The sequence below is a fragment of the Schistocerca gregaria genome, chromosome 3 (genome assembly GCF_023897955.1).
Source record: "Schistocerca gregaria isolate iqSchGreg1 chromosome 3, iqSchGreg1.2, whole genome shotgun sequence".
Taxonomy (NCBI): Eukaryota; Metazoa; Arthropoda; class Insecta; order Orthoptera; family Acrididae; genus Schistocerca; species Schistocerca gregaria.
Genome location: NC_064922.1, coordinates 308,266,998 through 308,279,198, shown reverse-complemented (window position 1 = coordinate 308,279,198; position 12,201 = coordinate 308,266,998). Strand labels below are relative to the sequence as shown.

At 42.9% G+C, this 12,201-nt stretch overlaps 1 protein-coding gene across 3 annotated transcripts in view; it reads left to right on the top strand.

The window, feature by feature from the left end:
* Nucleotides 1-12,201, top strand: part of LOC126355886 (tyrosine decarboxylase-like) — a 519,636-nt gene that overhangs the window by 242,437 nt on the left and 264,998 nt on the right. For all 3 annotated transcript variants that reach the window (XM_050006388.1, XM_050006390.1, XM_050006389.1), the window contains one exon: nt 2,853-2,923. In XM_050006388.1, the coding sequence (XP_049862345.1) occupies nt 2,853-2,923 (71 nt within the window). The remainder of the gene's footprint in view (nt 1-2,852; nt 2,924-12,201) is intronic.

Here is a 12,201-nt window from a genome sequence, read left to right as displayed (position 1 = left end):
AGGACTGCACAGACATAGGGATCAAGGTGGATGGAAAGTTCAAAGAAAAGGTTGCAGGAACAGAATAAATAATCGCCTATAAGAGAACCATATTTCAGAAGGGCAAAAGAGATACATGATGTAAGATGTGATCAAGAGCGATAGAAAGGAAAAATCTATGAACGGGCTACCCATGATCACACAAAGTTTTTAATGAAAGAGAAATAATTTCAATGATTTAAGGAATGTGCGAATCTTATAAGCAGAGTGTCATAAATCAACCAGAGGTGATATCGTTATGCAGACCTCTAACGTGGTATGTGTGGAACTGGTTCCCTTTGTACATGTTAGGGTACTATGACTTGTAAGTTCTCCGTTTCGACTAGCAAGCAATATTTGTAAGATGATAGCGGTTCTTGGCTTTTAGAAGACTGGTAGCGGTGCAAAGGCAGCTCCTTAGCGTAGCGTGCCAATAAAATCGTGTGCTAACTTTTCTGTAAGTTCATTGAAACCAAAACGTGAGAGTGTCGTTGGTGTACAAGCCAGACTGCTTTATCTGTACCATTTCGCATTCCTTCACAGGCTTCCACTGGATGCATTACAATATGACTTGCTTCTGTTTTTCATTACCTCACAGTTTGAGCTGCAAAGCCATAATCTAATGTTTGTATAGTATAACTTACCGAAACGAACGTATTTAGGTTGAAGTCCAAGCACTCATCTAATGAAACAAAGATAAAAACTTAGAGAGTTGCCTGAAGTACACAGTTAAAGGGATGACATAAAGTGTATCTTGAAAACAAAATGTCTAAACACATTAATTTCCAGGTAATACTGCAGAGTGTTACCACTCAGGCGATTTGTGGTCACTGAGACCCATATTACAGTTAAAACGTTGCAAATTTCATTGTAATGCTTTGGAAACATTGTACTATTCAGAGAAACTCAGTTAAGTTCATGTGTATGTCTCACAAACACCACTTTAAGCACGAGAATGTACATCGGTACATTCCCGTAAATTACGGACGTATTCGTAGCGTGTTACGGACGGGGTTGTTCTTTGGGAAAAGTAAATAATGGAGAATATTTGATTTTATATCCATTACTGCATTCTTCCTCAGTATGCCTGCGGAACGGTTTGAAATGGAATGATCACTTAAAATTAATTGTTGGTAAGGCGGGTACCAGGTTGAGATTCATTGGAGAGTCCTTAGAAAATGTAGTCCATCAACAAAGGAGGTGGCTTACAAAGCACTCGTTCGACCTATACTTGAGTATTGCTCATCAGTGTGGGATCCGTACCAGATCGAGTTGACGGAGGAGATAGAGAAGATCCAAAGAAGAGCGGCGCGTTTCGTCACAGGGTTCTTTGGTAACCGTGATAGCGTTACGGAGATGTTTAGCAAACTCAAGTGGCAGACTCTGCAAGAGAGGCGCTCTGCATCGCGGTGTAGCTTGCTCGCCAGGTTTCGAGAGGGTGCGTTTCTGGATGAGGTATCGAATATACTGCTTCCCCCTACTTATACCTCCCTTGGAGATCACGAATGTAAAATTAGAGAGATTCGAGCGCGCACGGAGGCTTTCAGACAGTCGTTCTTTCCACGAACCATACGCGACTGGAACAGAAAAGGGAGGTAATGACAGTGGCACGTAAAGTGCCCTCCGTCACACACCGTCGGGTGGCTTGCGGAGTATGAATGTAGATGTAGATGTAGATGTAGATGTAGTAGTAGAAAACACATTGCTGCCCTTCGTAAACGCACATGAAAATCATACGTGTTACGTAATCACACCATAAGCGTGCAATCACAAGAACAAAACTTTATTTACAGAAATTTAGCCGATGTATACCAATTTTATGTCTCTGTTCGTCCACAAACTCTGTCAGTGATTACTACAGAGCAGTTTAAATTTCGCATCACATATAAAAGGAAAATTCAAATCTCCGTGTCTACGAGTTGCGTCCCGTACACTACAAGAAGTAAATTACATGGCCAAAATTACAGATAACTTCACAGTTTCATCCATTCAGTTAAAATTTTTCAGAAAACTTCAGTCGATTGCTTCCTTGAAAATACGCAGTATGTTATATCAATGTTTTATCAAGACAACTACACAAAGGAGAAAAAGTGCCATACAGCTAAAGATGACTTCTAAGTCTCATTATTTCAGTTAAAAAGTTTTAAAAAGAAGAATAAGTTGCTTCTTAAAATACAAGGTGTGCCAGGAGGAATGGTCAATATTCAAGGATATGACACAACAATAATTGTAAGCGATAAGTCTATTAAATGTAGGCATTTTACGAGCCCTTTCTCATCTTCGATACTGGGGAACAAATCCATTCTTTTGTAAGCCCTTTGCTTTCCATTAACAGAGAGGTCGAAGTAGGGATCTAATCAGGAAAAAAATCCCCAGTAAACATGGGCTCTAAAGTGTATAACTTAAGATCTATGAGCACTTCTTAACCTTTGTTACTGTGAAACACATCTCTTCTACTGAGCACGTGCTCATACCTCTTAACGTATGCATTTGAGAGACCGTGTTTACCAGACTTTTAGTTTCGAATGATCATTCCTTCCATTTAGATGAATATTTATCATTATGTCTGGGACACCCTGTATAGGCAAATGTATTTCAGTGCCACTGTGAATTTTTCTCCTACAACTAATGAAATTTTGTATGTAAAAATCTTTAGGTGTCTAGAATAATCACAGCATATATTGCGTGAGGCACTACATTCAATCATGACAAGCGTCTAAGCTTCATTTGTTTTACAGTGATAAACCACTTTGAAGTGGACCCGACCCAACACTGTTACACATATAGACGACAAACGTCTGTCCTTTTTACAGATTCTATTTTCTCGTTTGCAGGGAAGGCGATAGGCTTGCCGAATGATTTCCTCGCATTTGCCGAAGGCAGCAAAGGAGGCGGTGTCATTCAGGTAAAGCGATCTGCAATATTTAATGCACGTTGGTTTCATCTGAACTGTCTATACAGAAAACTTTAAGTTTTAAATGAATTTAGACATTTGGTATATGCGACACTTTGCTGTGTGTAATATTTCATTGCCAACTTCCTCTTGAAGTTGCAGCTTCGAATCTAATCGCAAGCAGTGTGTTACAGCCATATTCTGGAAAGCCCTGAGGTCTCAATCATGTGTGGTCCTCTCATACATTGTGGACGGAATTTTTTCGTTTGCTTCCTTTCCTGCTGTTGCTCCTTGCTTCTCCGAGGTGTAACCATCACTGCTGATATTTATGGTCAACAACTAAGACGTCTTGTAGATGCAATCCAAGAACAACGACCAGGAAGATTGTATGAAATGGTGCTACTCCACAATAACATCCTCCCGCATTTTGGTAGACTGACAAAAAATACTGTACAGGAGTTGGGTTGCGAAATCATTTCGTAACCACTTTATTCACCTGATAATTCGCCGTCAGATTACCACCTTTCCTGCTCTATATCGAACAACCTTCAAGGAGCTTCCTTTCCGGATGAAAAGGGGCTCCGAACATGGCTCGACGAATCCTTCGCCTCGAAACCACGTGTTTTTTACAGTCGCGGAATCGAAAAGTTACAGCGTTGGCAGACCGTTGCAAATAGTGGAGAATATATTACTGATGTGTAAGGTCTCTGTTATGTGTATCTGTTGTTCATGGAAAATCGCTACGAACTTATACACAAATCCTGTATAAACTCTACTCCATGTATTGATACTGTCCCAGAAGCCTTAATATGCATCTCTTATGTACCGCTTCAGCCATAGTAAATTACCATACTAGTTATTTTCTCAACTTTTTCTATTTTCCCTCTTCTGGGCCTATATTCCGCAGTTTTCTCCTGGACTATAAGTTGCTCGGACACATTTCAGTTGTCACTAACAGTTTGTGTACCGACGTCGTCTGTTATGCACGAAATTCGACATAACGAACCCGCACTCATTCTTCGAAGAGTGTAACTGAGTCTCACACCCAGAACGTTCAACACCTGTTTCCATGTAGCATACATTGAGGTAATAAAAATCATTGAATACCTCCAAATATAGCGTAGGACCTCCTTTTGCGCGTCGTAGTGCAGTAACTCGATGTCGCATGGGCTCAACAAGTCGTTGGAAGTCCCCTGCAGAGATATTGAGCCATGCTGCCTCTGTAGCCCTTCATAATTGAGAAAGTGTTGCCGATGCAGGATTTTGTACACGAACTGACCTCTCGATTATGTCCCACAAATGTTCGATGGGTTTCATGTTGCACGATGTGGTTTTCAAGTCATTCGCTCGAATTGTCCAGTATCCATAAGAATTCCATTGTTGCTTGGGAACATGTAGTCCACGAATGGCTGCAGATGATATCGAAGTAACCTAACGTAACCATTTGCACTGGATCAGAGGACCCAGTCCATTGCATTTAATCACAGCCCACGCCATTGTGGAATTACCACCACATTGCCCAGTGCCTAGTTGACAGCTTGGGTATATGGCCTCGTGGGGTCTACGCCACACTCGAACCGTAGCATCAGCTCTCACCAACTGAAGTCGGAACTCTTCAGACCAGCCCACGGTTTTCCGATCGTCTAGTGTCCAAGCGATATGGTCACGAAACAAGGACAGGCGCTGCATAAACAGAGGCACCCGTGTCGGTCATCTGCTGCCATAGCCCATCAAGACCACATTTCGCCGTTTGCCGTACATCCCACGGTGAGTTCTGCCGTTATTCCACGCAATGTTGCTTGTCTGTTAGTACTGACAATTCTACGCAAACACAGCAGCTCACCGTAGTTAAATGAAGGTCGTTGACCACTGATTGTTCCTTCTTGAGGGGTAATACCTAAAATTTGGTATTATCGGCACAGTCCTGATGCTTTGGATCTCGGAATATTGAATTCCCTAACAATTTCCGAAATGGAATGCCCCGTGCATCTAGCTCCAACTACCACTCCCCGTTCAAAGTGTTTAAATTCCCGTCGTGTGTCCATAATCACGTCGGAAACCTTTTCACATGGGTCATCCTATTACAAATGACAGTTCCGCCAATACAATGACCTTTTATACTTTGTGTATCGTCTACATCTACATCTACATCCATACTCCGCAAGCCAACTGACGGTGTGTGGCGGAGGGTACCTTGTGTACCTCTATCGGTTCTCCCTTCTATTCCAGTCTCGTATTGTTCGTGGAAAGAAGGATTGTCGGTAAGCTTCTGTGTGGGCTCTAATCTCTCTGATTTTATCCTCATGGTCTCTTCGTGAGATATACGTAGGAGGGAGCAATATACTGCTTGCCTCTTCGGTTAAGGTATGTTCTCGAAACTTCAACAAAAGCTCGTACCCGAGCTACTGAGCGTCTCTTCTGCAGAGTCTTCCACTGGAGTTTATCTATCGTCTCCGTAACGCTTTCGCGATTACTAAATGATTCTGTACCGAAGCGCGCTGCTCTCCGTTGGATCTTCTCTATCTATCTCTTCTATCAACCCTATCTGGTACGGATCCCACACTGCTGAGCAGTATTCAAGCAGTGGGCGAACAAGCGTACTGTAACCTACTTCCTTTGTTTTCGGATTGCACTTCCTTAGGATTCTTCCAATGGATCTCAGTCTGGCATCTGCTTTACCAACGATAAACGTTATATGGTCATTCCATTTTAAATCACTCCTAATGCGTACTCCCAGATAATTTATGGAATTAACTGCTTCCAGTTGCTGACCTGCTATTTTGTAGCTAAATGATAAGGGATCTATCTTTCAATGTACTCTCAGCACATTACACTTGTCTACATTGAGATTCAATTGCCATTCCCTGCACCATGCGTCAATTCGCTGCAGATCCTCCTGCATTTCAGTACAGTTTTCCATTGTTACAACCTCTCGATATGCCACAACATCATCCGCAAAAAGCCTCAGTGAACTTCCGATGTCATCCACAAGGTCATTTATGTATATTGTGAATAGCAATGGTCCTACGACTCTCCCCTGCGGCACACCTAAAATCACTCTTACTTCGGAAGACTTTTCTCCATTGAGAATGACATGCTGCGTTCTGTTATCTAGGAACTCTTCAATCCAATCACACAATTGGTCTGATAGTCCATATGCTCTTACTTTGTTCATTAAACGTCTGTGGGGAACTGTACTACCGCCACCTGTATATGTGCATACCGCTATCCCATGTATTTTATCATCTCAGTGTACACTGCGGAGCATGGCTTAGCTATACAGGCTAGAACCTTTCACGAGCACCCGCTCTTACCGACTGAACAACAGCAGAGTTCTCGAACCTAGGCCGCGAAAACAGTCGAGGTCCACCAGACAGGTTCAATCGCTTGGAATATATCAAGAAAAGAGTTGCTGCTTTCGTTACCTTACAGCACATACGATTAAGGTAATCTATTCGCCGAGCAATGTGGCACAGTGGTTAGCACCTTGAGTTCGACTTTTTTTAGAACGATTTTTCAAATCCCAGTACGGACATTGAGATTGACGTTTTCTGTGCTTTTCCTCCAAACTGCGTAAGGGAAATACCAGTATACTTCCTCTGGAAAGGGCCAATTCCCTTCGCTACACATCCTCAATCTGAGCTTGTGCTCCGCCTCTAATGGTCTCATCGTTCATGGGACGCTAAACACGTACCTCCTCCCTTTCAACGTTTTTCTTTAAGTTTACATATTCCTTAAAAGCTCTTGTTAAATGGAAAACCGAGACGACCGTTCAGCAAAAGCGTTTGACGTCATCACACCCCTGACATTTTTTCTCGCTTCTCGCGAACCACCAGTCTGTCAGAGATCTTCGTGCGTCATAGATCTCAGTGACTGGCAGGAATGGGCCACTCAGGCAAGCAGCTCACTTTACTTGCCACATTACGATTAGCCGGATGGAGCTATTCTTGTCCGAGTACTTACGGCTGTGCTTTACCAGTGTTGCATCATTATTTGCAGCCGTAATCAGCTACAATCAAACAATGGTACGGCTGTCGCACGAGGTACTTACCGTGGCAGCGATGGGAAATCGCACGGCAAAGTGCGCCAGTTTGCTCGTATTATTGCTGCTCTTAGACACATTTACCTCGCTATGAACAACCTGTCGAAGCCTTCAATGCAGACAAAAAGATTCATAACATTTTACACAACTCGTTTCTTATTCTTCTAAAAGAAAGCTGTTGATTATCATTTGTTATGAATTTTCCGGCACCTATCAAAGTAAAAGTACAGGAATGATGTTTCGACATAGAATAAGATACGGGATTTGAAACAAACCTGTGGAGTAAAATTATGTTATGTGCCACAGATAAAGGGTTTACGTGTGGATTTCGTAAAGCTCTAATTGTCACCCTTAAAAAATGTGGTTTTCTGCGTTGATTTGTCGTTCTTTCCCAATGTATCTTGACCTTCAGAATGCCTTGATTGTAAAAGTATGCAGATTTTGTCTTAAAATACTATTTCACTTCATTCATGACGTCATCTGTGTTTTCACATTGGGGGTCACCCAACAGACTCTTCATTTCTGGGAACGAAAAACGGCATTTGGTACGAGATCTGGAGAATACGGCGTGTAATACAAGATTCAAAAGTGACAGTCTCTCGTTTTGTTAACTGCAACTTGAGATGATTTAGACGGAGCGCTGACAGCCAGAAGACGAACACCTCCAGAGAGCATACTGCGGCAATTCTTATTCGGAGCTTCCTGTAACTTGTCCAGAAGATTGCTCTGTTATCAGCCTGTTACGATTTGACCCCGGGGAACACAACCTCTGAGAATGAATCTGTGATAGTTCCAGAAAACAGAAAGCATGTCCTTTCTAGCTGACTTTTACACTCAGCTCGTCTGTTAGGGGCATGTGCCCAGCTTGAAAATTCCTTTCCCACCTCACAATAGTCTCATGGGCAATCATATCCGTAAACAACCGACAAGTCATCACAGGTTTCCTAGGACCTGTTACTTTTGAAATGCAGAAACTTTATCAAACTCCGAGTCCCAATTTTCCCCATCTTATACCTCAGTCACTTCTGGCAGTACTAGTAAAAAAATAAAAAATAAACACAACTGAAGTTTTCAACCCCTCCTACTTCATTTGGCATTCTTCTCCAGGAACTATACTCCATATTGGGTCGCGAATGGCGGTAATCGTAGAACATCCAGAGGGTGTTTCAAAAAGTTTCATTGTACACTACTAGCCATTAAAATTTCTACACGACGAAGGAGACGTGCTGCAGACTCGAAATTTAATCGACAGGAAGAAGATGCAGTGATATGCAAATGATTAGCTTTTCAGAGCATTCACACAAGGTCGGCGTCGGTGGCGACACCTACAACGTGCTGACATGAGGAAAGTTTCCAACCGATTTCTCATACACAAACAGAAGTTCACCGGCGTTGCCTGGTGAAACGCAGTTGTGATGCCTCGTGCAAGGAGTAGAAATTCGTACCATCACGTTTCCGACTTTGATAAAGGTCAGATTGTAGCCTATCGCGATTGCGGTTTATCGTATTGCGACATTGCTGCTCGCCTTGGTCGAGATCCAATGAGTGTTATGGACACCAGTGCTGGATCCCAACAGCCTCGTATCACTAGCTGTCGAGATGACAGGCATCTTATCTACATGGCTGTGACGGATCGTGCAGCCACGTCTCGATCCCTGAGTCAACAGTTGGGGACGTTTGCAAGACAACAACCATCTGCACGAACAGTTCGACGACGTTTGCAGCAGCATGGATTATCAGCTCGGAGACCATGGCTGCGGTTACCCTTGACGATGCATCACAGACAGGAGCGGCTGCTGTGGCGTACTCAACGACGAACCTGGGTGCACGAATGGCAAAACGTCATGTTTTCGGATCAATCCAGGTTCTGTTTACTGCATCATGATGGTCGCATCCGTGTTTGTCAACATCGCGGTGAACGCACATTGGAAGCGTCTACTCGTCATCGCCATACTGGCGTATCACCCACCGTGACGGTATGGGGTGCCATTGGTTACACGTTCCGGTCGCGCCCTGTTCGCATTGACGTCACTCTGAACAGTGGATGTTACATTTCAGATGTGTTACTAGCCGTGGCTCTACCCTTCATTCGATCCCTGCGAAAACCTACATTTGAGCAGGATAATGCACGACCGCATGTTGCAGGTCCTGTACGGGCCTTTCTGGATACAGAAAATGTGGGACTCCTGCCCTGGCCAGCACATTCTCCAGATCTCTCACCAATTGAAAACGTCTGGCCAATGGTGGCCCGGTAACTGGCTCGTCACAATACGCCAGTCACTACTCTTGATGAACTGTGGCATCGTGTTGAAGCTGCATGGGCAGCTGTACCTGTACCCGCCATCCAAGCTCTGTTTGAGTCAATGCCCAGGCGTATCAAGGCCGTTATTATGGCCAGGGGTGGTTGTTCTGCGTACTGGTTTCTCAGGGTCTATGCACCCAAATTGTTTGAAAATGTAATCACATGTCAGTTGTAGTGTAATATATTTTTCCAATGAATACCCGTTTATCGTCTGCATTTCTTCTTGGTGTTTCAATTTTAATGGCCAGTAGTGTATTTCACAAGACTACATGTTATACAGTTCGCCTAGGTGGCTGAGCAGCCAGTGCAGATGACTGCCATGCTGAGGACCCGGGTCCGATATCCGGTACTGCCAAGAAAAGTTTCCTTGGTGGGAAGACTGGTACGGGGTGCACTCGAACTCGTGATGGCACATGAGGAGCTACTAGACCGAGCAGTAGCGGCTCTAAGTTCGCAAAACGGCGGGGAGAGAGGTGTTCTGACCACGTGACCCTCCGTACTACACCCGCACGACATCGCAAGGGATGCTACGGCGGCCGGTATACATTGCTCGTCTGACATGGACGAGGTACTCGCAATATGGTATACATGAACGAAGGTAGCAACTTGAGGGTGTATTTTTAATTGTGCATCGAAACTAAAAGTTTACCTTGGCGTCAGTTGTAAGTTTCCGCTACATGCGTTGCCTTTACGGGTCTCCCTGGACGAGTCAGTGAAAGAAGAACTGCTTGCCTGTGATACTGCGCAGCAGACAACAGGAATATTTGAGATGGTGTAGCAATATTTTATGTTCTGTTGCAAAGCACGCATTAAAAATGTCAACCCCCTCAGATTAAGTTGGTAAACCAAAGTGTACGTTGTTTTTATGAGATAAAAAGTAAAGATCGATTTATAAAGATTTGTTCTTTATCTCAAACTGCTCTCTGTGGTAGCACTCACAGTGCCCTCTACCACTTCATAAATTTGATCTTAACACTTCTAGATATTTCGTAATTTTCGAAAGACTAATGCTCCACACTGTGATGGGCTGCTTCCAGTGGTCCGTAAAGTGTCAAGTTTCTGACGGTGTGGCTCTGCCGATTCTTGTACGCAGGAAGATAATAACCCAGTTTTCGGATGCGGTGTAGCAGTTGCGTCAGATCCCCGTGCGACTGGCTGCTGGTTGCGAAACACGATGAGAGATGTGGCCATCCTGGTGGCATAACACGTATCGCTTCCCGAGCAGCACGTGTCACCTGACACAAATTTTTGGCGCAACGCATGTGTCCGGAAACGGAAGGTAGTGGTCGCTGCAAGCCGGAAGGAAACAGAGTGGCACAAACACGACAGAAACCGAAATAGATAAGAACTTCACGTGTCTCGGTAATTAATTACATATGCTTTGTAGAAATTTGGAGTACTAGGGAACGATCAAAATTGTTTTACAAAATCAAATAACAATAGAATTCAGATATGAAAAAGCTATCAGAATACAAGTGGTATAAAGTAGAATAATACTCAAGATCGGAAGCAGATGGTGTTTGTTTTTGATCTGTTGTATAATAGACATTCACTGTCTTTCCCCGTCGATTTGTTTGCTGAGTTACTTTGGATTTCCACGCATATGACCAAGAGACGATTTGCCCGAACAACCGAATGTGTTGTTTCTTTGCTTTGGATCCGAGCCTCATATCTCTTTTGATTTCTCTTACAGTTTTTGGTAACTCTGGAAATGTAGCCGAGATTCCGTATACAGTCTGAAGGTACACATCAAGACTGTGTAATAATGTCATTTTATTTAATCGACGCTTGAGTATGAATAATTTGACCATACGGTGTATTTAATGTGATAACTAGAGGCCGTGCACTTCTCTTATACCACATACAGTCGTCTCATGACTTAAGATTAAACGATTTTGTCCAACTGTTTTGAACTGCGGAGCAAAGTAGAGTAGTTGTCTATGCTGTGACATTTATTGCAAAAAGACTATATTGTACTAATCAGCTAGTTTTCAATCTCGTGTTCAAATATGAAGTACAATTGAAAGAAACTATTTGTACAGCCTGCTGTGTTCATCTAAACTGAGTATAAAACTATTTGCATTAGTATATCAGCCTTTCCGAAGGCAGAGTTAATTCTTGCAATTTATTGTAATGCTGGGTAAAGAAACACACAAGAGGTAAATTTTTTATGGGTGAATAGTGATACTGACTGACGTGCGAGTATAATGGCGTGCGTTCTACATCGTCCGATATGGTCTGGATGTATTAGCCCCTGGCTGACAACAACTGTTCGACTTTCGCCTTCTGAAATTATATAACAGTCTACGTTCACGTTTTGTGGAATGTTTTGGTATAAACCTGTTGCCACAGTGCAGTTCAGCTCATCTCTTATGTGTGCTCAGGAAACGTGCTCCCAGTGTGAAATGTTAGTTTTTCTTGAAGACCTTCAATTGTAACCTACATGAGATTCCAGATTTTTAAGACAATATAAGTAGTTCACGGAAGCTATCACCATCAAAATTATAAAGCTGAAGAACACAACGAGGCAAAAGAGAGAAAAGAAGAAGAGGGAGAAGAAAAATGAGTTTTCGTTATCTAATGGTAAATGATCCAGGTGATAGGTTTGTTGTATGGAACACCGATATATCCCAAAAGAGAGAAGAGGTGAACAGCCAAACTTTGAAATATAGCAACTTTACGCAATTGCAGCTGCTGAAAATGACACAACAAAGACAATTGTTTAAGTAACCAATCCGATTATTTCTCTCTGGAGGTGTGACTCAAAGTTCTCATCAGCTGTCTGTCTTTTCTGCCCAAGCCTCAGCCACAAAATACCTCAGAAACAGTCTGATGTGAAATCTCCAGGGACTTTACAGACGCAAGAGCTTCTGCACTCAAATGACTAAAGATTCTGGGTGTGTATCTATGATTAAAGCCCCATATAGTTATATTGTTTATAAATAG